General features: G+C 41.6%; 1 protein-coding gene across 3 annotated transcripts in view; it reads right to left on the bottom strand.

Annotated features, from left to right (window-relative positions):
• Window positions 1-2647: 2647 nt before the first annotated feature.
• LOC310987779 (solute carrier family 66 member 2) overlaps window positions 2648-25547 on the bottom strand; it is a 45881-nt gene continuing 22981 nt past the window's right edge. For all 3 annotated transcript variants that reach the window (XM_083974202.1, XM_083974204.1, XM_083974203.1), the window contains exons 4-5: window positions 21642-21858; window positions 2648-6782 (exon numbers count right to left, since the gene is read on the bottom strand). In XM_083974202.1, the coding sequence (XP_083830328.1) occupies window positions 6608-6782; window positions 21642-21858 (392 nt within the window). In that variant the 3' untranslated portion in view covers window positions 2648-6607. The remainder of the gene's footprint in view (window positions 6783-21641; window positions 21859-25547) is intronic.

Here is a 25547-nt window from a genome sequence, read left to right as displayed (position 1 = left end):
TCATCCTCTGTAGCTGAGGCATTTTCTGTAATAACACAAAAAGCAAGGTTGTTTATCTTGTTTTCCACTACAGTATATACAATGTCTCCTGTCTCCTTCCTCCATTTACTGATAAAGCTCATGCCTGCACGGTTATGGATCTACAGTGACTTTCAAGACCATCTGGCTGTCCAACTCCCTAAACACCAAGACCGTTTTTCTCATCTGTCAGCAGAGCTTCTCCTCTCTTTTCCCTGTAAAGCAATCTTTGACCAAAGAGCAGGCTAAAGGTTAATTCAGAAGTGGTTCCAACTAAAAATGAGAAAATAACTTTTTTTTTCTTTATTAGACTTATGACCATGATAAGGAACCACTTTTTCTCAGAGAGGCTATGCTGCTTACATAGGACCATCTGCCTGCCTCAGGCCTCGGCTCCCAAAAGTGAAATGAGTTTGATATTTCTTTCCACACCCCCCACACTCACCTTGCCTTTTATTTAACAGGGATTCCAGCTTCATTAAAGGAGGAAAATGGATGGCCATATTTCTACTCTGATAACTGAGGTGCTGGAAAAACAAAAGGGTAAAAGATAGCAGAGATGGATGTTGTCCTTCCTCCAGGTTGACCTTACAGTAAGTCACAGTAAATACACAACATTCACATCTGGCTGCTGTTGTTTATAGTGTACAAGGTTATACAAATGAGGGATGAAGCAAGTTTGGGAAGATGACGACATGATCTACAGATGCCGATTGCAGTTTGGAAGGAAATCATGATTAAAATTGTGGTAATAAAAGAAATGGCGTGCTCGACTCTTGTATAAAAATAAACTGGATGCCGGCTCAAAAATCAAAACAAGAAAAAACAGTGTACGCTGAGGAAAGCCAAGGGCTGAAACGCCTCCATTTGACACTGCTGTGCGTTTAATAAATGTTATAAGTTTCTATCATGAGTGCTGACATTTCAATTTTTTCTTGTTAAAATGGTGGTAATGCCATATTACATCAACTTAAATACTATGATCAACAATTCAATGAGGGAGCTGTGCTTAGCAAAATTTTTCGGCTGCCTTCAAATAAATAGGCTGTTTCATGTACTGCAATGCTTTAGTGGGACCAAATTAGCCGTAAGCAAAGAGTTTATAATCTATGGCAAGAAAAATATGACACTTTTATACTCCTGTAGAGAAGAGAGGGGAGACGGCTGCAGTGTTAGATCTCAGAAGGTGCTCCTTGGATGAGATGGGGTATGGAGACCAACTTGAAAAAACTGAGAAATCCAAGGCAACTCTACTGGATTTAATATTTTAAAAGCCTTTATTAAAAGAATGGCTAACGCCTACATGTTTCGGCCTTCATGGGCCTCAGTTATACTCCTCTTTAAAGTATTTAAAGTTTTGTTTAAAAAAAAAAAAAAAATTCAGATGTGCACAGAATAATCGCGGATGGTCTGGCAACTGGCGACTGGCGTCAACTAAAATTGTCTTGGACATGAGTAAAAGTTTGGGAGAGTTGTTGAGATGTAAAGTGCACATTCCTGTCCTTCACAGTATGACGACACACTATCATTAATACATGGAGCAGGACAGGGTTAGTGCAGCACATCACAGACGTGGAGGCCAGTAGACTATTTTAGCTTACTTCATCTATCATTAAAACAAGCCACCGTATAGACAGATGATTCAATGCAGGTGGATCTGCTGATAAACAGACAATGGTGGGTGGCAAGACGCTCCCGTTATCACCAAGATATACGGTAAACTGTCTTCCATATGTGGTGGGCAGTCACGTGTGGTTACTGGTCGAGCAGAGGAGTGATAATCATCAGGCAGACTGGATGACATATGAGGTACAGGTATGTCAAATTACCATCAGGAACACAGAGAGGCTCCAGCTGGTCTTGTAGGGAGCTTATTATTAATGGATGTACAAGGTAGGTCAGGAGATGAATACAGTAAAGGCACCAACAGGTTGCTGCACAGCCTGTCAACTCATCTATTAACCATAAAGAGCCTCCCATTATCTACTGTATCCAATTTAATATTTTACCATCCATACTGCAGTGCTCCTCTGCACTGCTGACTGTCAGCGGTCTGACCCTGCGATGCCTGTGTGCATCGTTGAGTGTGATGATGCATTAGCTGGGGGGGGATTACAGCCCTGAAGGTATACACGTCTTCATTAACCCCCCGACTCATCACTCGCTCCCCCCTCCTGCGTCCAGCAGCAAGCACAGTCCGAACTCAGGCTCAGTCTTCTTCATGATTTATTTGTTGCCCAGGTATGCTCTCTCAATCCTTTCAAATAGAAGGACCCCGAGGTTTACCCAGGACATCAGCTTTGTTTGATAGCTGCACCGGGAGCTGGTGTGTAGAATGGATTTCTATGCAAGTACCGGTATATTTTTATCCGGATGTGATTTAGGTCTGATATTCCTGGTTGGGCTAGCTCAACTCAGTGAGTTCCCACGAGGGTCCAGGACAGATTTTGTGTAGAAAGCCAGTCTAAATCCAGCTGGAGGTTACCGCCGCAGCCCACTGGGTCAATATCAGATTTCATTTTATGTTTTTCTTCTTTCTTCATGTCAAAGTTCCCTTCCTCCCAACATCCTTCAAAACACTCATTCATTTCAAAACAAGCTGCTACAGTAACAACACAGGACCACATGCTGGAATATAAATAGTTTATATTTGAGAAAATATAACATGATAAATATTTCACATACATAAAGTCTCCATAAGAAAGTAAAAACTATTTTGGACACTGACATTTTTGAGTCTGACTTCTTTTCTTTCTTTTTTTTTTTTAGCATACATGATGTATTTAATAATGTATACTGTCAAAGACCTTTACATCTTTAGATCACCATTATGTAACCATCACATGAAGTTACATACAGAAGGATTTACAAGTTACAAAGTACAAAGTATTTAAAAACACTTTGAAGGCAACAATGACTTTGGTTGTACATCTGGTTTCACAGACGTTGAAATTGCAATACCTGAAAAAACATCAGCAACCATTGAATCAGTAACTAAAATTCACATAAATCCTTTTAAGGCTGTATCTTTTAATTGAAAAATATATTTCAAGATCTACACGAAAGACACAAATATATCTTGGCCTCTGTTAGAAGTAACAGTCCAACCCTCAGAAATGACAAACCGCCGACTTCTTATCATGTTGTAGCAGTGAGGCAATAAGTATGTAATGTTAACTTGGTTGAGGAATTATCACAACCAGGCACTTTGTCTCTCTCTGTGTGTGTGTGTGTGTGTGTGTGTGTGTGTGTGTGTGTGTGTGTGTGTGTGAGTGTGTCCTGCTGCCCTTGAGAAGAACATGGAGCCCAAATGATGAACCAAATCCAGCGAGGACGCTATACTGAGCCTCTGCTGAATAGGAAACCAATATAAAGATAGATATACATCTGGATCTGGTGATAAGAGCATATAGAATACAGAAATAATGCAATTGTGATGCAGCTGTGGTGTATTGTAGTGTGGTGGTGTCCATGCAGGGCAGAGGATGATAAGACCCACACAGCTCACAATATGGCTAACAAATGTAATGTAAGTGGGGCTGAAGAATGCAAGTATGCACAGAGCCTAAGCAAACACACACACATAAACACTTTAAATATCATTTTTGATCAATGGCAATTTGACATGTATCACAGCACCGGCACAGAAGCATTACAAATGCATAGACTCATACATAATGTGGTGAAGTGAAGTCCAATTGCTTCCATCTGACGATACTCTCTAGACACACAACAGTCCTTGTATATGGCTTGTTGTTTTTTGCTATACAGATAACAATAATCAATGCGCATAAATAAAAACAGGGTGGAGTGCCTCTCCTTTCAGAGTGTGTTAGCTTCTTCTTTGGCTCGTGACCTTATAATGCCTCGATAACAAAACCTGAAATGAAGTGATTAACCTTACAGAAAGAGTTTGATGAGGTTGAGGGGATCAATACCACTCGCTTGTCTGTATTTTACACAGAAAGCTACAGCCAGGAAACTATTTCTTTGGCTTCACATAAACCTGGAAATAGTGGAGAATCTGGCTCTGTCTAATGAGCACCTGGAAATTTCACTAATTAACACGCTCTATAACTTTTTTTTTTTTGATGCCAGTGAGTAAAAAATAACACATTAGGATTTTAACTGGTCCAGGCCAAGAAACAGTGCAGCACATAACATCCTGTGAGATATCTTTATACATTTATTAAATTCAAACAAGAAGCTATGTGAGCTAATTTGCTTTTTCCTCAGTCTGTATGATAAACTAGGCTCAGCTCAGCTAAGAGGCTGCTGGGTATAGTTTCATATTGACTGCACAGACATGATAATGGGCTGGCCTCAATTTTCTCCTGAAACTCTTCACAAAAAGCAAGTATTTCCCAAAATTGCTTGAACACATGCAATGTCAATCAAACCCTCAAGAAAAACTGGCTTCATATTAAATCAAAGGCACCACTTGAGGAGTCACTGTCCATTTCCCAGATTATTAAAACTCAGATCAAAAGGTTATGACCCTGAGGAAGTTAAGATTGTTAAGATAGATCTGCAATGCCCCTGCTCTTTATAGATGCAATCTTATGGCTGAGGGAAGAGTTTGTCTGCATGATGCACACCATAAGCAGTGCAGTGTGTAATTTAAACATGATGTTTACTGAGGGGAAACTACACAGACAGGTATAGATGAACCTGGTGTGTTAAAAAGGTGACTGGAAGACTTAATGAGCAAGTTGCTTTATTACTTAATTAAATCACAAAAGGGGGGGGGGGGGGGGGGGGGGGTAAAACGAAACCTGTGCTGCCTACTGATGAGCAGTTGGTACTGAGTTATTTTATCCTGCAGTGCTATTTTAAAAGGAAGCAATTGAGACACAGGCACAAAAGTGCCACAACTCTCCTTGAGGCTACATTGTGAAATGACTGTTCTGATTATAAACGGGGCTTTTTTCCCATTTTGTGTGGTTCGAATGAATGAATCAGGTTTCATTGTTTCTCTTGTGGCTGTAATGCTTCTCCTGAAACTATCAGGGAGAGAAATTCACCATCTGCAACCAGGACGAGTAAAAGCGATCTGCGTGAACACATGGCAGATAACAAAATGAGCCGGGAGGTGGGCCAATAAGATGATCTGTGCAAATGACCTTGCTTGAGTCATCATTACAGTTTATGACCTCGTTCTCTCTCCACAGCTCAACTGGGACCGCTCAACATGACAGCTCACCAGAGCCTTCACACGCAGCAGCATGAGGGGACTGAACAACATAAAACATTAGCACGCAGTCCGCACCTTACACACACAAACTGTCCTTTGTTTACAGGGACGTAACTGGGTGAATACATTTCAGACTTTGATAACTACTTAAGATCGCACCTCTTTGAGATACTTAACACGCTACGAAAGAGATCAATTATATTATTTTCACATGTAAGGTTTCTGAGGCAGTACGTGAATTGTTGTTGCTACTGTAGGTAAATGTGTTATTTATTTTTTAGATCCATAAACTTGTGTTGTACTTTTTTACTTTTACTTTTTTTAGTTATTGTGTAGACCGACTGCTGCTCACTTCCATTGTGACTTCATTTGCATTAGTGTTGTTGTTTTTGATTATGTGTTGTGGCTTCTGCATTGTGTTGACTTGTCCTGGCCACTGTACATTACTCTGTACAAATATACAGTAGTGCACTGCATTGTAGTGTGGGGGAAACACTGAATGGTAATGCTTTATAAAGCAATTAAGATTTAAACTGGGGTACATGATTATGGCACAGTTAGTTGTACCAATTAAATATAGTTCACAATTTTTTTTTTTAAGATATTGGAAAAACAATATCTGTATTTTTTACAAGTTTAAGTGCGAGCAGTGAACAAGATTCACCTTATCAGTAACATAATTTAGTCTAGGCCTGTTTGTTGGTTTGACCTGATGTGTCCTTTGGCTCATACTCAAGGTATTGTGACTCAGGTAAAAGTGCAAAGCGTGACGACGGTGGCACGGAGGCATATTATTCTCACTGTGCGCTGTGAAGTGTGTGTGGGGGAGACCTGCAGTGTTTGTCAGTCAAACCACAAAGCAGAGTCATAACACACAGATCGATGGCCTGTGTAGACACAGCTGCTCACTGTACATTCAGTGGCCTTTGCTTGGCACTGGAAGCCAACAGAAAAGAAAAAAAAAATCAATTTCAGGTACAGATGCACAAGCATATGCATACACACAGACACACACATACACACCTTTTAGCAAGCGAGCCCAGGCTAACACACACTATGTATCATGAGAACAATCCAGTGAGATGTGGAGTGTTAAGTGTGAGACTCATTGGTCAAACAGTAGATGCCAGTGCTTATTGTTGCAGCACAATGCTAAAACAAATTGGCTAAAAATAAAAGGCTAAAACTGGCTTGATTGCACTTGGAGGTAAATCTGTTGATCTGCATGATACGTATATAACATCAAATATTTTGATTCAAAGCTGAGCAGCAGCAGAAAAGAAATCTAAACTGACTTTGGTTTTGTTCTGGCACTTAGTGTCTCCTCCTCTGTCTAATAACTGTGTCGACCTTGCAGTGTGGAGTTTATTGAAAAGCTGACAGAGGCGTGCGGCTTCAGCCCAGCTTGGCTCGTGTGTCTTGGCTGTAGAGCAGCACCTGGAGCAGGATGGCCACGTCGATCAGGATCTGGACCGAGCCGCATACCCAGAACTGAGTCGGACTTTCGTTCATAACAAAGTAGGTGGTCTTGAAGACGTCGCCCGCCGTCCACAGCAGCACCATCTTCACACTAGATAAGAAACACAACGAGTTAGTGTAAAGAGAGAGAGATGAGGCGGTTTGTCCAACAGGAACATTCAACACTCTATACTGTCTTTGTCCTTCATCAGTTTCTTTTTTCATTCTCCACTCCTGTCCCTCTGTTTTCATCTCGATTCATTTACTGCCACGTCTCTTTAACTCTTTCCCTTCACAGTTTCTGCCCTCGCTCCTCCAACCACTCTCAGCTCACTCTCTTTGCTCTCTGGAGAGTGAAGTCCCACGTGTATCAACGCAACACGAGTTTGTTCTTTTTATTAGAGTTGACCGGGTGTGAGGACGGAGCAGGAGGACCATCAGTCATCAGCGGGAACGAACTGCACGGGTCGGACAAGGGTGAGGGAGAAAAGGAAAGGAGAGAGACAGAGACAAAGAGGTAGCAGAGGACAGCATTTATCTAGCATGTGGTGAGAGAGATACTGCAGCGACAACAAAAACCACCAGAGAGAGAGAGAGAGACCCTGGTGAGACAGATGTGGATGATGAGCGCGTACGGGGGTACAGGCAGGCTAATGACTATGGGGACAGGAGCCCTGTACTATCCTTGGGCTCTCCTTGCAGAGTCATGTCAAACTCCCAGCTCTGCTCCGGGTTCCCTTCAGGCCCCGACCCGATGAGGAGCCGGAACATTAGAGGCAAACAATCCTGCCCTGGCATGGAAACAAGACCATTACAGACCAAATCCAGTGGATGGATGCGGCGTGAAGCTGTAATTAACAACCTGGGCTGTTGCGGGCTGTGTGCGGACAGCTACTGCAGAGTGCATTGATTGAAGCTCAACTCACAGCTGTTTAGGATGCATGGGGCCATCAGGCTGCACATCTGCACACTTTCAAGTGCAATCACATCCGCAGGTTCAGTCACTAACTGCCACAGAAAGGCCTGATTTAAAGTCAAACGGAAAATGAAATGTATTTTTGCAAAGACATCTGTACCAATATCCTTGGTGCTTTATTTATTTATTTTTTTAAATTTGCATACTCACTGTTCTACAGAAGCATATTGTATTCACTTGAGTAATTTATTTTTTGGTTTGTTTTTCGTTTATGTTTTTCTGAGTCATTTATTTTTTGGTTTGTTTTTTTGACAATTTTTTTCTGTTTTTCGGACTAATTTTTTTTCTGTTTTTCGTGGTAATTCTTTTCCTCCTGTTTTTCGGGGTATTTTTTTCTGAATTAACGAGATTTCAGAACCTCCCACCTGCAAGTAACGTTTAACCGCTGCAGTCAAGCCTCCACTTCATCACGGATGTATTACATCTTAGATCCATGAGATACATCCATGGACGTGCTCCACAAAAAATACAGTCGAGCTTTTACCGGCATTGTAGATTTTCAAACGAAAACTCCACTCATTTTTCTTATTTTCACTGTGTTCCCAGTAAATTCAGATTCATATTGAAAGGAAACTACCTGTTATTACAGAACGCCACCTCAGAGAGTGTCACTCAGAAAATATCAGAGCAGTCCGATGTAGCACCTTTATTTTCAAATCAGTCCTTACATTACTTGCAGGTGGGAGCTTCTCACAGATTTTAAAATCTCAATAGCTAAGTCAGAAAAAAATTACCACGAAAAACAGAAAATAATTAGTCAGAAAAACTGGGAAAAAATGAGTCAGAAAAACAGAAAAAAATATAAAAAAAACAAACCAAAAAACAAATTACTCAGAAAAACTGAAATAATTCCCCCGAAAAACAAACCAAAAAATAAATTACTCAGAAGAACTGGATTTTTCATTTTATTTTATTCAAGTGAATGCAACGCTTCCATACTGTTCAAAACCAAAATCAGTTCTGATTCATTTTTCATCTGCAGTGGAGCTGCCTTTATCAGTGGATTTTTGATTTTGTATAATATGTATGAGTGTGTTAGTATCAATGGACACACAGCAGTTAACCTGAGGCTGAGAGCTGTGGTTCATCCTGACATCATACTGTGACACAGTGAGTTGAATCGAGGGCTAACTCTTCACAACCGGATCCGTGAAAGACAGACAGCTACTGTAAGGCTTTAAGCGTTTATATGAAACAAACACAACATGGGGTGTGCAATAGGGCAAAAGAGTGCAATAAAAATAAACGAAAAGTCAAACAGTTACAGTGGAGCTTTCTGTGTGTAAGTCTCACATGACTGTTAGCCTGCGGTGGTTTCTTCTGTTAGCCAACCTCAGATAGTTTTCTTGTATAAAACTAAATTTGATCTGATGTAGTATTTCACTGTAAACCTAGAAGAAACCAACAAGATGGAGTCAATCCGCTTCAGTCAACACAAAGCCTCTTGCTTCTTCCCTCTTTGGTCCAACTGACCCTCCCACCTCCAATTTCAGCACCTCAGGCTTTAGGAAGAATCTGGCTTTTTTCCACCCACTCCCAAAGGCTGACCGAGGAGCGCTTGTTTAGAGCGCATCAGAGTCTCACAAAGACGGGGTTCAGCTCCCCTAACAATTTAAACTTCGAGGGTAAACTCTCCAGGGTTTGATTGAACTTCTCCGTAAATAAATGTGAGGAGGAATTTTAAAATCGTCATGCTTTTACTTCTCTGTCTCTCTAAGCTGCCTGTTCTTCTCGGGGGGAAACACTTTTTTTTGTTCCACTGAACTTTTTGTTTTACCGCAGAGAGTACCCTTCACTGAACTTCAGATTTTATGTCCCATCTCGCTCCTCATCTTCTCCTTTCACTGCACCACTTTCTTTTTTTTTCTTCTCCTGCTCAACTGCCATCATTACTTTTATTGCTCCTGTCATTGCCTTTACTCGGCTGCGCTTTTGACAATAAAAGATGGAAAAGCTGAAGTGACTTTTTCCAGCACTTTTTTTGAACCTTGACAAAGTCAAATAATAATAAAGCTGCATTTTACAGCACAGTAAAGCCAACTGGTTGGTTCAAATGCTCCAGAAAACAACTTGTGAAGAAGTCATACAACATTGTGAATGACAGAATAAAAATAATTCAGACACTTCTTAAATTCGAGCTTCCTTGTGAAAAATGGGAATAATTAAATATTTGATCATTAATTTCAAATACAAGATTCAGCGTTCAAGTCCCCCACAACGTGCCTTCAGCTGCAGGGAATGTAGATTCACTGTCTGTCTGACTCACATATGCAAATTATGAATCTCTTTTTCTGCTCACTTACTCAAAATGGAGAAAAGCAGTGAGCTGTGCTGAAGCAATAAACATGACACCAAAACAAGTGAGCAGTAATGTGAAGAGCTATTTTGTATTCCTCACCATAAATGGAAATGTTAAGGCTATCTGATGTTTGCTATTGCTGCACTTTATAAAATGCATCTCCACAGAAATATCAGCTTGCAACTCAAGTGAGGCCAGTGGTGGGTGAAGTACTTAGATCATTTATGTAAACACGAAGTGGCCATCCCACAGTGTAAAAAAAAAAAAAACCCAAGTCCATAAACATAAAACGTACATCATGATGATTTCTGTGGTTTATTTATGAGTAGCTGACCCCCAAGACTCATCCTACACCTTTTAAATTCCCATTTGATTCACCCTCTGCCCCCCTCTGCAGCCCACCAACCTTGAGGATATTTATTCTTCACCCTCCCCTCTGCCTCTGTCGTTATTTTGCTACCCTCCATGCCTATCTTTCTCTCACATCCTCACCCCCCCTCTCCCAAATTCTCCGCCCCTTGCTTTGGCTAATTTCTTTGCTCAAGAGACGGCAAACATCATTAACGAGGATGAGTCATTTTCAATGTAATTAAAGAGGGCGGGTCATCTGCACTAAAGCGGTCTCTCTCTTTCAGCAAGCAAGTGCAGAGGAACGGGCACAAAACTACTAGTTGGAGGTCATTCATTCATGTGACATGCACACGCTCACACACACACATCTCACAGACTGTTTGTCATGCTAGTCTCACAGAGCAGCATCTGACAGTGATGGCATTAATCGTGACTTGTAGCCCCGGTTGACAGGTGATGAAAGACACACAGAACAAACAATTGAACTTGGTCCTGAGTGAGGCTTTGAGTGTCCACAGGGAGAAGGAGTGATTATGGTATTGATTGAGAATACTGACTGACTGACTACTTCTCTCTCTCTCTCCCACACACACACACACACACGTGCACACACACACATCAAAAAGCAGTTAACTTTCATTTGCACTATATATCAAACAGAAATGCAAAGTGAAACAGAAAATGCAAAACATGCAACTGGGCATTTGCTTCAAGTTCCCACCAGAGCACTCACACACACAAACAAGCAAACACAAATCACACAAACGCACACACACATGCACTCACTCTGACTCCGTGCAGTTCACCTCGGACACATCTCTCATTGATTACTACTGACCTGACACCTTCATCTGAACTAAGTGGCAGGAGATGAGAGAGGAAAGGGTGAAATGGTAAAGTGGGTACTTCAGGGACGGAGGGAAGGGGAGACGGCCGGGAGCACGGAGATGAATGAGGGAGGAGCGGAAGTAAAAGGAAAAATGACGAAAGATGGATGACAATGTGGCCGGGGTGGGGGAGAGGAGAGGAGGGGGAGTAAACCTAGAGAGGGGTCAGAAACGAAGCCACCCTGATAGCTGCAGAGTGACAGGACGGCGAAAGAGTGATGGAGAAAGCGAGAGCGCGGTTTGATTGCCTGGTGCGATGGCTGTGCCGTATGTGGGCCAGGCAGTAATTGTGCTGTGTATTGAACGGCCGCTGTCAGGCCGGCTATTAGCTCCTCTAAGCGGCTGGAGTGGACAAGTGGAGCACACAACTGCAGAAAGCAGGGCTGAGTGACATTTAGAAACAGAGAGAAAGAGAGAAAGAGAGAGAGAGAGAGAAAGAGAGAGAGAGAGAGAGAAAGAGAGAGAGAAAGAGAAAGAATTAAAAGGACACAAGCGTGGTGTGTGCAATTTGCTGATTTCACGTCCCATATATTTTTTGCAAAGTTGTCGGAAAAATCTTTAAATGTCACTTCGTTTCGCACCTTTATAGTCACTGGTAAGTTTGACCTCTTAAATCCTGTTATCCCATTAAAAGGAATCAAAAGTTATTCATGTCAGAGCAGGGTAGATTGCAGCACCGGACTTTTAATGTCGAATCTCCAGACACGATCATGTTGCTGTGGCCAGATATAATCTTGTTGCTGGACAATATCAGAAGTTTTATGTGATTGAAGCCTTTTTAAAAAGGAATATGATAGCATATATTTTTGTTCACATAGCACTTAATTGTAATTATTAATACCTTAAAACTATGTTGTCGTTGTTTTACAACTTGTAACAACTACAGCTATTATTCATCACAGTATGATGAGAGATAAATCTAACTGACCACTTGTTTTGTTTACTACCTGACTACCTGACCTCCACAAACTGTTAAATTCATCCATCCAGCCAGTATCTCTACTACTGATCCTCTGAGTGTTGCAGAAGGGCTGGAACCAATTGCGGCTGACATTGGGGTGACCCAATATACCCAGAGGAAGCCCCGAGCTGCCCCGACAGGCTGGTAGGTTCCAACCCAGAAGGATCTGGCTGTAAGACAACACTGCTAACCGCTGAACCAACTGTGCTGCTGAGAACTAAAACCAGTGACTGAACTAATCAAGAGCTACTGTAGCTACATGTGGTGTGATCTGCAGCCAAATTCTGATCACACCTTTATGTTTTACATATACAAAGGTAGAGTCTGTAGGCTTTTCCTATAGAAACAAAATACAGCTGAGCTCGAGAGGTGGGGCCCGAACAAACCTACCTTTAGATTCAAGTCACAATCCAAACTTTTATTAAAGGTCCAGTATGTAAAATGGGGTGAAAACCGTGACATCTGGCGTTCAGATTCTAGATCTTGCGCTCACCCCTCCCGTTTGCAAAGTGACGGTGGCTTCCGAGGACAAACATATACAGTACAGTACACAAACTAACCTTTAACTGATAACAAGAAATTTGACCGATTAATACTATTGGTAATTTTTGTTTATTAGCTCCTTACTATGTTTAAGAAACCAAAATCAAGTTCAATCCTAGTTATAGGGATGTCTGTGTAAAATGGTGCACACAAGACAACTAGCAGTTTCAATTTGATACACCGATGTGGCCATAAAACAAACAAAAGTCTAACAAAAGGGGATCAGAGATTGGCTCAGAGCAGACCAGTTTATTCGGTTTCGTCTGTTTTCACTACACATGTTCTTCACTTCACAGCAAATTGCCAAGTGCCCTCACCTCCTTCACCCTATCCCCCTAGTGGTTTATCTGTACCAATCTGTCTCTCTTTTTGTTCTCATTCCTCACGCCCTCTACTACTCTGTTTCTCTTTCTCCATTACTTCTCTCCCCCCTGGCCCACCTGCTCCTAAATCTTCATACTCAGCCCTCCTCCCTCCTCTGGCTCCCTCCTGTCAAATGCTGTCTCGTTATCTTCTTGTCCCAGGCTGCTGCCTTTCACCTTGTCTACTGCCCAAGGGACCACTGGCTGGATGGACAGATGGATGGATGGATAGATGGATGGATGGATGGATGGATGGACGAGTGGATAGTGGAATGAAAGAATAGCCATCGGAGGCCTGTAAGTTTCTTGCAGGCACAGCACAGACACCATGTTCCTGCTGTATTTTGTATCTGAGTATGTAAATTTTGTGACTGCAGTCCAGAATACAAATGGGAAGGTGATGGTGAAGTCAATGACAAAACTGTCAAAAAACTTTTAAAGGAACATTGTGAACTTTAAAACTCAATCCACTGGAATGAACCACTTCTCAATTTAAACCTGGGATACACTCTGGAAGTACCGGTTTGTTGCCCTGAGACAAACAGGTTGTTCATCTCACCAGACACATTTTCCACTACCGTTGTGGAGCTGATTACAAATTAAAGCCAGTATGGGTTTAAGCTTCAAGTGGGGAGTCACACTTTGTATGTGAGACTTAAAGAGTCTCCAGAGAGAGTTAGTCAGTCCTCGCAATTGCTTGATAATACTAATACAAAGCCCTTTGGAAAGAGATGCACTCGAGCGGCAGAGGATGCTTAAAGCCTCAAATGCTTAAAGCCTCAAAGAGCTTCAATCACCTCTTCCATCTCTTTTTCAGCACAACCATGCGTATATGCATTGGCGTGATGTCTGTTACCACGCATGCTTGTTTGTGTGTGTGTGCGTACATATGTGTGCGCCCACACATGAGGGTGTGTGTGAGGTGATTTAGCAGCAGCAGGGCTGTAGCTCTCCCCCGAGGGGGCCAGATAGAGAGACGAAAATCAAAGGGCCCAGCGAGAGAGAAGCCGAGCTGCTCTTAACCCACTAACTATGAATTATGCATGCTGATCGATCGCACACAGGGCAAACACCGAAAAGTTCCCAACCTGCCAGAAAAAGATGGATTCTGCTTCACAAAATGAAGCGGGGAGGGGAGGTGAGGAGAAGAGGGAGTATCACTCAGAGTTTGCCTAAGGACATTTTAGATATTTTTTTTTAGAGAATGTAAACAAGCCAGAATAGATGAGAAGGTCTGGAAGGTGATGGCTATTTCAGTATATTCATTACATATAGTCTTATGTAATCCAAAACAGTGGGCTATTTGTCATACAGTAGCTGTTTTTCCTTAACTAGCTACAATTACCGCCTCGCAGTTGTACACCTCCACAAGCCAGTGAAACTGTAGGAAACATGGCCACAATCTCCTCTTTGGTTTCTGAGTTACAGCAATAAATAATGGGATGTGTTTTTACAGAGCATTATGATGCCACACTGAAGGTGACCACAGGGTGTCTGAATTTAGAAATGTCATCAGTTTATCTGTTTATTCTTTATTAGACATTTGTCTTAAATTGTGTCATAAATTCTTGAGATATGGCCAAAACATGTTTTGTCAGATCATCTTGACCTTGACCTTCTTCAACCACCAAAATCAGATTAGTTGATCCTTAACTCCAAGTGAACAAATTGACACAGGAGGGGAAAAAAATCACCATGAAATATGCAATTAAGCAAAGAATTCCTACTTTTTCCCCACATAACATAAAAGGACGTAATCCATAAACCTCAATAGGCTCTTGTTATAATTACACCCATTAACCAAAGGAGCAACAAGGGACTAAATCGTGGTGTGAATTAGTCGGTGGTTGGTCCAATTACTTCTGAAATCGCCTTCAAGAACACAAACAATCAAATGATGTTGTCACCATAAATCTATGTACAGACGTATTTACAGACTAGAGAAGCACTTTTCTGAAACTGCTGATCTCCCGGTGTTTTCATGCACAGCCGTCAGAAACATCCAGCGAGCAGCTATTATTCTGTGGGTGGAAACGCAGAGAAAAAAAGGTCAGACTAGTTGGCACTTACAGAACCATCCAACATGTTTGACCTTCAGGTGAGTTCAGGTGAGCTACAGTACAACAGCAGAGGAGGCGTAGACCCCACACTCCTGTCAGCCAAGAACAGAAATCTGAGGCTGCAGTGGACACAGGCTCACCAGCACTGGACAGCCAAAAACATAACCAAGTCAGATGAATATGGATTTCTGCTGAGGCATGCAGATGGTATGGTAAGAAATGAATTTGGCGAAAGGAGCCTGACTACATCGACCAAGTACCAGTCCTTCTTTTAGGGGTTATTCCCAGCATCACAAAGCATTGTGTTACAACGCAAAAGTCATCTCCAAATGGTTTTATGAACTTGACAATGAGTTCAGTGGACCTGAGTGGCCTCTGTCACCAGATCTGGATTAAGAGGAATACTGTTGGGATGTAGTGGAACATTAATGTACAGCTGACAAAATCTGCAGAAATTATGTGATGCACTTACAGTATATCAACATGGAGAAGGATGCCAAAGGAGTGTTTCCAACATCTTGTGGAAGAGCAAAGGAAGCAGCTAAGAAAGCAGAGTTGTAGAAAATGTCCAGTTTTTACATTTCGATCTGGATCTGCATTAAACGATCATAGCTGCATGTGTATTTCATACAACCAAGTTCACATACAACCCTGCTATAGGGATACTGTATATAGTATAAGGTGAATCGGCAGTGCTGCTCTGACTTCAGGAGATTTTCTGCGAAGAGCCAGCTCTACAACCTATTACACATTTTTTCCCCCTCAACTGTCTTTCTCCTCTGCCATTGTGATAGCAACAAGACAGCAGAGGAAAAGGTGCTATTGCCCAACGAGAACAGGTCAAGGCAGAAGAGAGTGGATAAACCTGAGGGAAAAAAATGCTGCTTTTTCACTGTTGCACCAGTGTGTGTGTGTGTGTGTGGGCTTACAAAGAAAATAATAGGGATGGCTATTACCAGCATGTTTTGGGACTTAAGCGGCTTAGTTTTGTCTCAAACTCTACAATGTGGTCTTGACATATGAGCCTACAGCTATTAGCTGTTATGGAAAAGAAAATGTATTGTATAGGAAGAATCCCTTGCACAGACTTATATCCAAGTATGCCAGTACTTTGTATGATCATCTTATTTTCTTTCCTTGTTTATTCCCCAAATAATAATAAATTCTGAAATTAATTCACAGTATAGTCAAGAGGCTATAGGCAGCAGAAACAACCCAATTAACATTTCTCCAAATCCCTACCATGTACTGTAGGAACAGAAATAAATAAAATGTGAGGTCTCAAAACATTGTCTTTCTTGTCTGGTCCCTGGACTCCCAGGACTCAGATCATGTAAACATACCTGAGCAAATAATATGTGGATTGTTTAAGAACACTATACTATGCAAGCATCATATGCACAGTGCACACCCACTCCACTCATGCATGCTGGCATATACACAGGGGACACAAATACAATAGCAGACCTAATTTGTGAATGTAGTGTGGTAACTTGACTGTATCTCCATCACACTTCCTGTTCTCAGCTACAGTAGTGTAAAGGCTTGGATTCATTTATATGCACAGTAACACACAAAATATCCAAGCACTGCATGAAAGAACCATCTTTTACACATTCAAAATATGGCTACAACTAAAATAATTTATATATTAAATTATTATATTTTAAATTAGTTTATAACACTAGGCTAAAATCTGAATATTAAGTCATAAAAGTTAACATACCCTAAAGTATCTGAATAAAGAACTGCTATAATAAAGTTGAAGTACTTTTATAGTTAAGTTAAATAAAGAATTTTCTAATGAAATAATTCAAAGCTGAACCACTGGTGCTTTAATTCTGAAGCAGAAGTTAATGTAGTTTCTGTGAATTTGATGCTTTCAATCCACTGATGGTCAGATAACAACAGTTAATTAAGGGAACAATTAGTAGAAAATTGCCGCACATGAATCACTAGACTCTTGTTCATCACTATACTGTTCCCTTACAAAAATTATAAATGATAATATTTTATTCATTACCTCTGCTGGATAACACAACAGCACAGCCACCACAGATTGAACTCAAAGTATTGAATTACAAAGTGCATTTTTAGTGGGTTTGATCATCATCTGTGATCTGCAAATAACTGATTCTAAATCAGAGCAATAAAACATGTTCATAAATAAAGACCAGTTCTGCATCACTCCTCACATCATTGTTGTGAATTAACAGAAAAATATTCTTCTGCCATATGATGCCATATACAATACAAAACTGCACTTGTACTGGATCAACAAGTGTGGGGCAGAGAAAATGACAAATATGCAAATATATTCAAAAATGTTGACATAACAGTATTCTCTTCGTTTTGCTGGGCTCAATTGCAGTAGGCAACTTGACTACTCTTGTTAGATTCGTGACAATTAACAACTTTAAATATAACTGAGAGGGATAAAGAGACGCAAATGAAATGTCTACAGAAATCAAACTAACAAATACGTATTCTCTGTGGCTGCATTTGTCTGTAAACGTATGTTGGTGTGACAGACGTCCTGCCCCCCGTCAGTGTCCCCTCTCCACCGTCGCTGAGTGACATTGTGACGGTCGACAGCTTTTGTGCAGAGCCGGGAGAGGAGAGGCAAAATAGATAATGTTTAATGAGAGGGAAGAGGAAAAACAGGCGGGCTCCCCGGGCAGCCGAGCCGAGAGCGCCGAGCAATCAGTCACACACGCAAACACCACACATTGCTGTTTATATAAACAACTTGCAACTTTTACCTTTCAATTGTCGCTCGCACTTGAGTAATGAGTACTTTCAAATGTCAAGTGGGTGACAGCATCACTCAGCGACCAAACGTTGCCAGGTGGATTTGGTGTCTCCATAAAGTCGGTGTTTTAATGAGTAGACAATAGACATAGCTTGATGCTCTGACTTTTGCATTGTTTTTGAATTAATACGAGGTTGAATGTAGGTGACTGCCATCCTGCATTATCAGTGCTACAAAGGGTGCTCACAAAAGCATGTTTACCCCATAGAATCATGCAGCAACTCGTACTGCACTTCAATTTGTCGATGCTTTTATCTTTTGGTGGTCACAAAGAGTTCACAAACAAATTATTAATAGTCATTATCATTCACACCTGGAGGTTTTCCCAGGTCAACCTCTTTAATGGCCTGTTGGCTTCTGAGGAGCTCCACTAGACCTTTTAGGGTGTAGTGACCTAAAATTGAGGCCCTGTCCAAATGAAAACTGAGCTTCAACCAAAACAATCCTTTTCTTGCTCTTTTTGAAAAAAATATCCGTAAACACGGCAACGTTTCAAGACATATCTGTGTACACGGATCCACTAAAATCAACTCAAAACGCTGTAGTATAATATAAATAAATAGATATGCAAAATAAATAGAAAGTAAATAAATATGCCAGGCCTGTGTGGAGAATGTGTGGTGCTGTCTTCAGTGGCACCAGGGGGCTGAGGTCTTTCATATAACCCACCCACAGTCCATGCATTGAACTGGCAACCTTGCCCGGATCTCGGACCATATATGCCATGACTAATGACAGAGAGAAGGAAAATGTACTACTATAGAAGGATAGCTGCTACTGTATGTGGTTGCCAGGTTACTGCTTCATTTTAATAGGCCAAAGGACACAAGCTAAACACATCCCTGTTTTAACCACTTTTATTAAAAACCGGAAGCATCAGAGAAAACTCCTCCATGTGCATTACTGACCCACAGCCATGTTACCATGGCTACCAAATGATTTTATTAATTAGCATAATTCTATAGATTTTCCAGTAGTTTCCCATGGACAGGATCTAATGGTAATTAAGTTTCTGAGTTCATGTTAATCAAATCACACAGCGCGTACATTTGGCCCAATTCATCTTCACATGACAAACAAAAGGTTCTGGTTTTCATCTGGGATGGATTGAGAGTCACCTTTTCAAGATGCCTCAGGCTGGTTGTGTGCTCTACTACAGAATCCAAATGACAGAAATCCTCACACCAGCCTAAATGAATTGCACTAAAAGACAAACCAACCAGTAGTTTCCTCCTTCTCTATCAACCAACACAAGGGGTCAGAGTCTTTGTCTCTGTCTCTGTTTTCCTAACCCTAATCCATACTTGTTGTTCCCCCTTGTTTTATTGTATCTTTCCATCACTACCTTGTCCCTTCCCCAATTTCCCTGGAGTTGCAACATGTGTGTGAATCTGTGCAAAGACATGCACACGAGCAAAGTGTCAATAGTGACTGAGCGATCCACAAAATTAAACCTACAGTAGCCTACTGTGTGTTTGTCTATCTCTCTCCAACTCCCTCTGCTTTTCCACAGCATGCCTCCGTCTGAAAGCGATCATTTGCGTGACCTTGAAAAGGTAAACGCTCCTTGATGAAACCGATTCATGCACTCACTTTCGCACCTCGGTAATAGGACTCGGGGGAATCTGACTGTACAACAACAAGTAACTGTTTCACATGGGATATAACATGAGAGGAAGGAAGTTTACTGTGCACTGTCGTCACGTCTGGAAAACAGTTTGTCCCAGCTTAACTGAACAAGTGGGAGAATCATTAAATACATGTGACCAGGGTCAAAAGTTCTGAAACGTGGTGGACATGGCACGGACAGAAGCGCTGAATGTGCTGTTCTCCAGGCAGCAGGGTCATTCAACCAATTAGGCCGCTGGGATCAATAGTGGGGATAGGAAATATTCATGCTGAAATTACAACATTTTCCTGATAGCATTGTGAAGTACTTTTCTAACATCTGTGTTATTTTTGGCAGCTGATTCACAATAATAGTATCACATAACTCATTATTATGCAGGGACTCTGCCTTTGCTATGAGTTTAGCAAACTGATGATCTTCACCAAGTCATCAGTCATCTGAAAGAACCTAATGTAGTGTTATTGCATGTTTAATCTTTGTCATGAGATTCACTGAGCTGCATAGTGCACGCCCAGATGTTGGACTACACCCTGTGGACACTTTATGTGAAATGGGGCATATACTGCTAAAGAACATAAAAAATGTCTTGTCATTCAACACAACAGCCTATACCTACCTACAGTACAGCATCTTTCAGTACACTGCTCCTTTATTTGAACACTAAAACTGGATTAGAGCTCACCCCTTGTGTGGATACATGTGTGAGTATGAGGTAAGATATACATAGGCTTAGATGAATTTTCCTCCTGCACATTTTTCAAGGCAAAGGCTTTGGTGACAGTGACTGAGTGACAGCTAAACCATCTGAAACATGCATGGGGGGACTTGAAGGAGAATGATAGACAGTGGCCTCTGCACGGTGTGGATACAATATAAGGTAGATGACACCTCTGTCACAATGTGAGCACTGAGAAGGATTGTCTCTCAAGGGATACACTGTTTCCCTGGTGTTTCCATGCTTTGGGGGAACAACAAAAAATACAGTAGAGAGAACTAGGACAGACCAGTGTTGCAAAATAAAAATAACAGAGAGGGTTGAGTGGGGGGATTACCGAACTGTGCATGACTGTTTGAAGGAGAGTAAGTCAGCGATGTGTCCCTAATAGTTATGATAAATTCTTGTCTCAACAGGTAACTCTTGTAAGGTGTCAGTCTGCGATATATTGCAGCTGGGGAGAGTATCACAGCAGCAGCAGGCAGCAGCCTGCCTGTGTACAACATGTCATAAAATGACAACAGTTGTATCCTAGAGGGAAAAAAGTGAAATTTGTCGTATCTCTAGTGGCTTTTAGTAACGATGAGTGACAAGCAGAGCATTTAAATATGTAAGTACAAACACACAGACACAGTTAAACACACACACACAGACACTGTTAGCATGGTTTTAGCTCTGATGACAGACAATACACATAATGAGGAAATAATGATCATAATTTGTATGAGGTTCTGTGCCATTAGGGGAGTAATTGATCCTGCAGTCCTCTACCTAAGAGACTAATCAGTGTACACATTGACCTTTGCAGACTGTGCTATAATCTTAATGTGAAAAAAGCTTCATAATGCAAGCTAAGCTTGTTTGCCCCACTCATTTCACCTACTACCTCGTACATTTAAGGTGCCCTTGTAGATAAAATCTAATCTACAGTGACCTTAAACTGTAGCATGAAGTTAAACTATCAAGAAGAGTTCTTGGAAGACATCTATTGATTCTTTTAACAGATTTCAAAAACAAACAAACAAAAAACCTTCATTATCTCTCTTCTAGTTATTTTTCAGTCATTACTTTAAACTTTGGAAGGAAATTCATTTATCCTTAAAGTACAGGTAACTTAGAAAACTGACCCTGCTTCAAGGTTGATCCAATTTTGACTTTTATGTAGCCTCTAATGATTATAAATGACCTTATTAGCATATTTAGTTCTTATGAATTTCAATCACTTGCACAAGCTGGACATTAATGTTAATTAGCGTACGATGCATGTGGTTTGAGAACTGTGGGCTTGAGGAGTCCTGTGAACTTTCATGCCGTCGTGTGTGAGTACAGTGAGTTATGAGCTCAAAGCTCTGTTTGACCTCAGAGTGTGTTGTACCTCATGCCTTTGGTGGAGCGATTGTGGAAGTTTTGCAGCAGCTGTGGGAGGCCCAGCATAGCCTCAAACATCACGGCCAGGGAGCCCAGCGTCTCCACAAACACTGCAGAGTCCAGCAGCAGCAGGGTGACCACTGCACTCAGCACGGTGAAGCCAAAACAGAAGAGCAAGTAGTCCTCAAATGCACTCCACATCCAGAAGTAGCGGACGTCCAGGTCTGGAAAGAGAAGATAAAGGAAATGCAGAATTTAATGCAAAAATGAATTAATAATGAATATACACAGCACTTGTATTGTTAACATTCTGGAAAATATAAACTGAATGGAAAAAGTATGCCAGGAAAGTGAGAGCGAGGAACTTCATTAGTGGTGCTCAAGCACGAGGAGGTTTTTACAGTACAGTATGTGCAGATGGACACAGAAGGGCAATAATGACAGACAGATTGAAAATGTTGAAGGCATTACAGCGAGAATAGAAGTAAAGAGGAGGAAAGAGCAGGATTCATTAAAGGATGCATAGAAATTCTGCACAGACAGCACCCCTTAATCAATACTCTGCAAATGCATAGGTGAATGGAACAAAGATAAATGAGATACTCCAAGGCTTTTACATTTCTATTACTTTGGAATAACCTGGCCTTTGGTGAGGCCAGGTTATTCGTTTAGCAAGTTTATTGCCTTTGGTTTAGAGCTCTCTTTTCACTCACACAATCCTATTTGTCATGTGTGGCTTCTACAATTCACTTATAAATAAGACTACCGAGTCTAATGCTGTTGATTATTCTCTAAAACACCTACACAGCTTGAATAGAAGTTCTCAGCACCAGTGGCTGCGTACAGAGGCAAAGTGTGATTTTAAATGAGAACAAAGCAAACATTTAAATACTCACATTGCTCTAGGTACCTAAATGAATGTCTCTTTTATCAGCTATACTATGGAGGAGCTGCAGAAGGAAGTTTATGAGAGGAAACATTAGGCCCACTACATCAACATTCCCGTCACCATCCACCATCTCCTCAATGGACCATAATGTGAAATGATCAATGATCTCTCATTGCTTATGTATGATCATGGAGCTGTGGAAACCAGCTGACATCAGCTAAAGGGGATTGATGACTAAATAAGAGCACATTAGAAAAAAGGGCAGTGAATCTGCATACTGAAAAGCTGGAACCATATTGGCAAATTGGTGGAAAATGATTTAATAATTTTTTGTACGTTGACCTGACAGCAAAAATCAGTTTTAGGACAAGACTTGAATTTAGGATAAAGTTGGAATTGACATCAATGCCAAAACAATGAAACAATAGATAAGTTACTGAAAATGAATCAATGTCCATTTTATATCTAAGTATTTCTGTGTATAGCCTCTTAAATGTATGGATGTTCCTTCTATTCTGAATGTTGAATTGTCAAAAAGACTGTGGTCAGCTTTTCTGGGGGGCCGTTCATACAATTACTGATTGGTCCATTTAAAAGTTATTTGTTTAAATCACTCCAAAAATGGTAAAAACACTTGAATGCACTTTCTATGTTTTTCAGGAGTTTTCAACCACATCTTATGGTCTGTATTTACAGATGGGAGTCTCCTCAGTCGTCTAGTGACTGAGATCGACTAAAAGGGTGGACCCAGATTTAATGTTTGTGAAACTAATGCATTCATGGTCCAAAAGTTCTTCAGTGCTATGGTAATAGAGATGGGATGATGTGTCACTTTTTGTACTCGCAAGAGAGGCGGTAACTGAATTATTATACTCCCACCTTTGAGGAGACTGAAGCAGTAATGGGCTGCCAGAGAGTAACAAGGTATAGAGGAAATCCCATATGCATTTCTGCCTACTTGTTCATTCCAGTCAGTCGCGCTTTTAGTGAGAGAGGGGAGTTCTCTGTCTAAACAGGGCCTTACCCATTAATATCACCTGCCATAATGTACATATATGGTCACACAACATAATCTGTAAAGCACACACACACACAGAAATCCCCACACACACACACACACACCCATCACAATGCTGGGACGTCTCCAATTCCACTTCAGTGAGCTGCATCTGCTGCTGCCTCCTGGGACAAACTGAGTGAGACATCTTGCAGCGAGTGCAGCATGGCATGTTTGTGGCAAACAGTTAACGAGATTAATGGCTTTATTACCGACAGCCACAAAAGATACATCGCCCGCGGCTGACAACAGACACGCAAGGTTGGGAGAGAGGAGGACGGAGAGACGCAACGCCGCAGTGACACACATCTACGTCTCGGCTCTCTCACACATGACATGACACATATCGACCCTGGGCACGTCTTACAGTATATCCGTCCTCCTCGCAAACTATAGATGCCAAAAGCTGGAGACAGACAGCCTGAGAGACTTTACCGCTTATTCACAAGTCCCTTCAGTCCTCCTCACCCCCTGATGTCCTGCTACTTCAGCACAAAACAATCACACCCAAAGTCATTGCAACCACTGGCGTCTGGATGGAGGGAGACAGGAGAGGCTTAGAGCCCGCCTCTTATCAGCAACATAAAAAAGCCCTTTCATTTCCTTTTGAATGAGGCCAACATGGTGAAGTATAAACATGCTGACACAGGCAACAATGAGTGGCGGTATTTCAAAAAAACTACCGTCAACTTTTAGGCACATAAAACCTCCCACTGAGTCCCTCACATTTTCATCTCTTGATTGTGAATTCAGTTTCCCCTCTGTCCTCTTTATCTGCAGCACACACACATACACACACATATGCACATGTATGAATACTCAGACACCAAAAACACTTTTCTCTTGCCCTCTTAGCAAGCAATACAATCTATTTTCATGCATAACACAACACACCCACCTCCCTTTCTCTCATCCCCGCTCTTACTCTCTCTCTCTCTGTGCCATTTCATCTCTCGGTTATACAGCCTCATATGTTTACCTGCATAATCAAATTGCCCAGAAGAGTATAATGAAGAGAGAAAGCTATGCATCATTCATGGAGTCATCTCTTGCATTTGTCCTCTTCTCATATCTTGGATTATCCTCCACTTCCTTCTCCATGATCAGCTCACTTCTTTCCCCTCACACATTGTCTTTTTTTCCCCCCCCGCCCACCCTGCTCACTAAAGCTGTCATCATATATGAAGCCAGGACAATGTCCACATAGTTAGATTTGGACTGTCCCTGCCAGATGTTTGGTCTTCAACTGGAAATACTCAGTTTGGTCAGAGAGGCAGGATGGAAACATCACACCCAACTCTCTCAATGTGAATTCTCCAGATAATGACCTGCTCTGTTCCCACATCTGCTCACTCGGACATTACATTACAGTACGTCACAGGGATCTGGCACTGTAGAGTCCACTTTGTGTCCAGTCCAACTGATTCAGACAGATGTGTTCTCACATACAGCTCCTCCGGGTAATGTCTAGATAAGTTCAGAGGTGCAGTGGATGTGTGACAGTACTTTGAAAAAAAAGAAAGAAGAAAAAACCACTTCTCACCCCTTTGCACACACACACACACACACACACATATACACACACCTCCTTTGTGGCTGCTGTTCTGTCACCACAGGACATCACAGGTAGCCTGGCCTTTTCCAAACAGCATCCTCCTGTCTGCTGAGTGTCGAGGCCAGGGCCCCACTTCAAAGACCGCAGAGACTCGGAAGTGCCAGGAGGAGGCGAGGTGCGCTTTCTTCACACAGACCCTTTGTTTACACAGAGCCCATTGGAGATCAAACAATTCAATTACTAAAAACTGGAGAGGAAGCAGCCCCGAGGATGTCAATACCTGCGTGTATGAAGTTAGTCTGGGATGACGTGAAGTTGCTCAGGCAGGATAAGTCAATCAATTTGTGTATGTGCATGTCTGCTTAGGTACTGTAGTTGTGACAGCCCCAACGGCCCCACCTACAGGGAGGCG

The sequence above is a fragment of the Trachurus trachurus genome, assembly GCF_905171665.1.
Source record: "Trachurus trachurus genome assembly, chromosome: 6".
NCBI lineage: Eukaryota > Metazoa > Chordata > Actinopteri > Carangiformes > Carangidae > Trachurus > Trachurus trachurus.
This window is presented reverse-complemented; position numbering and strand designations above follow the sequence as displayed.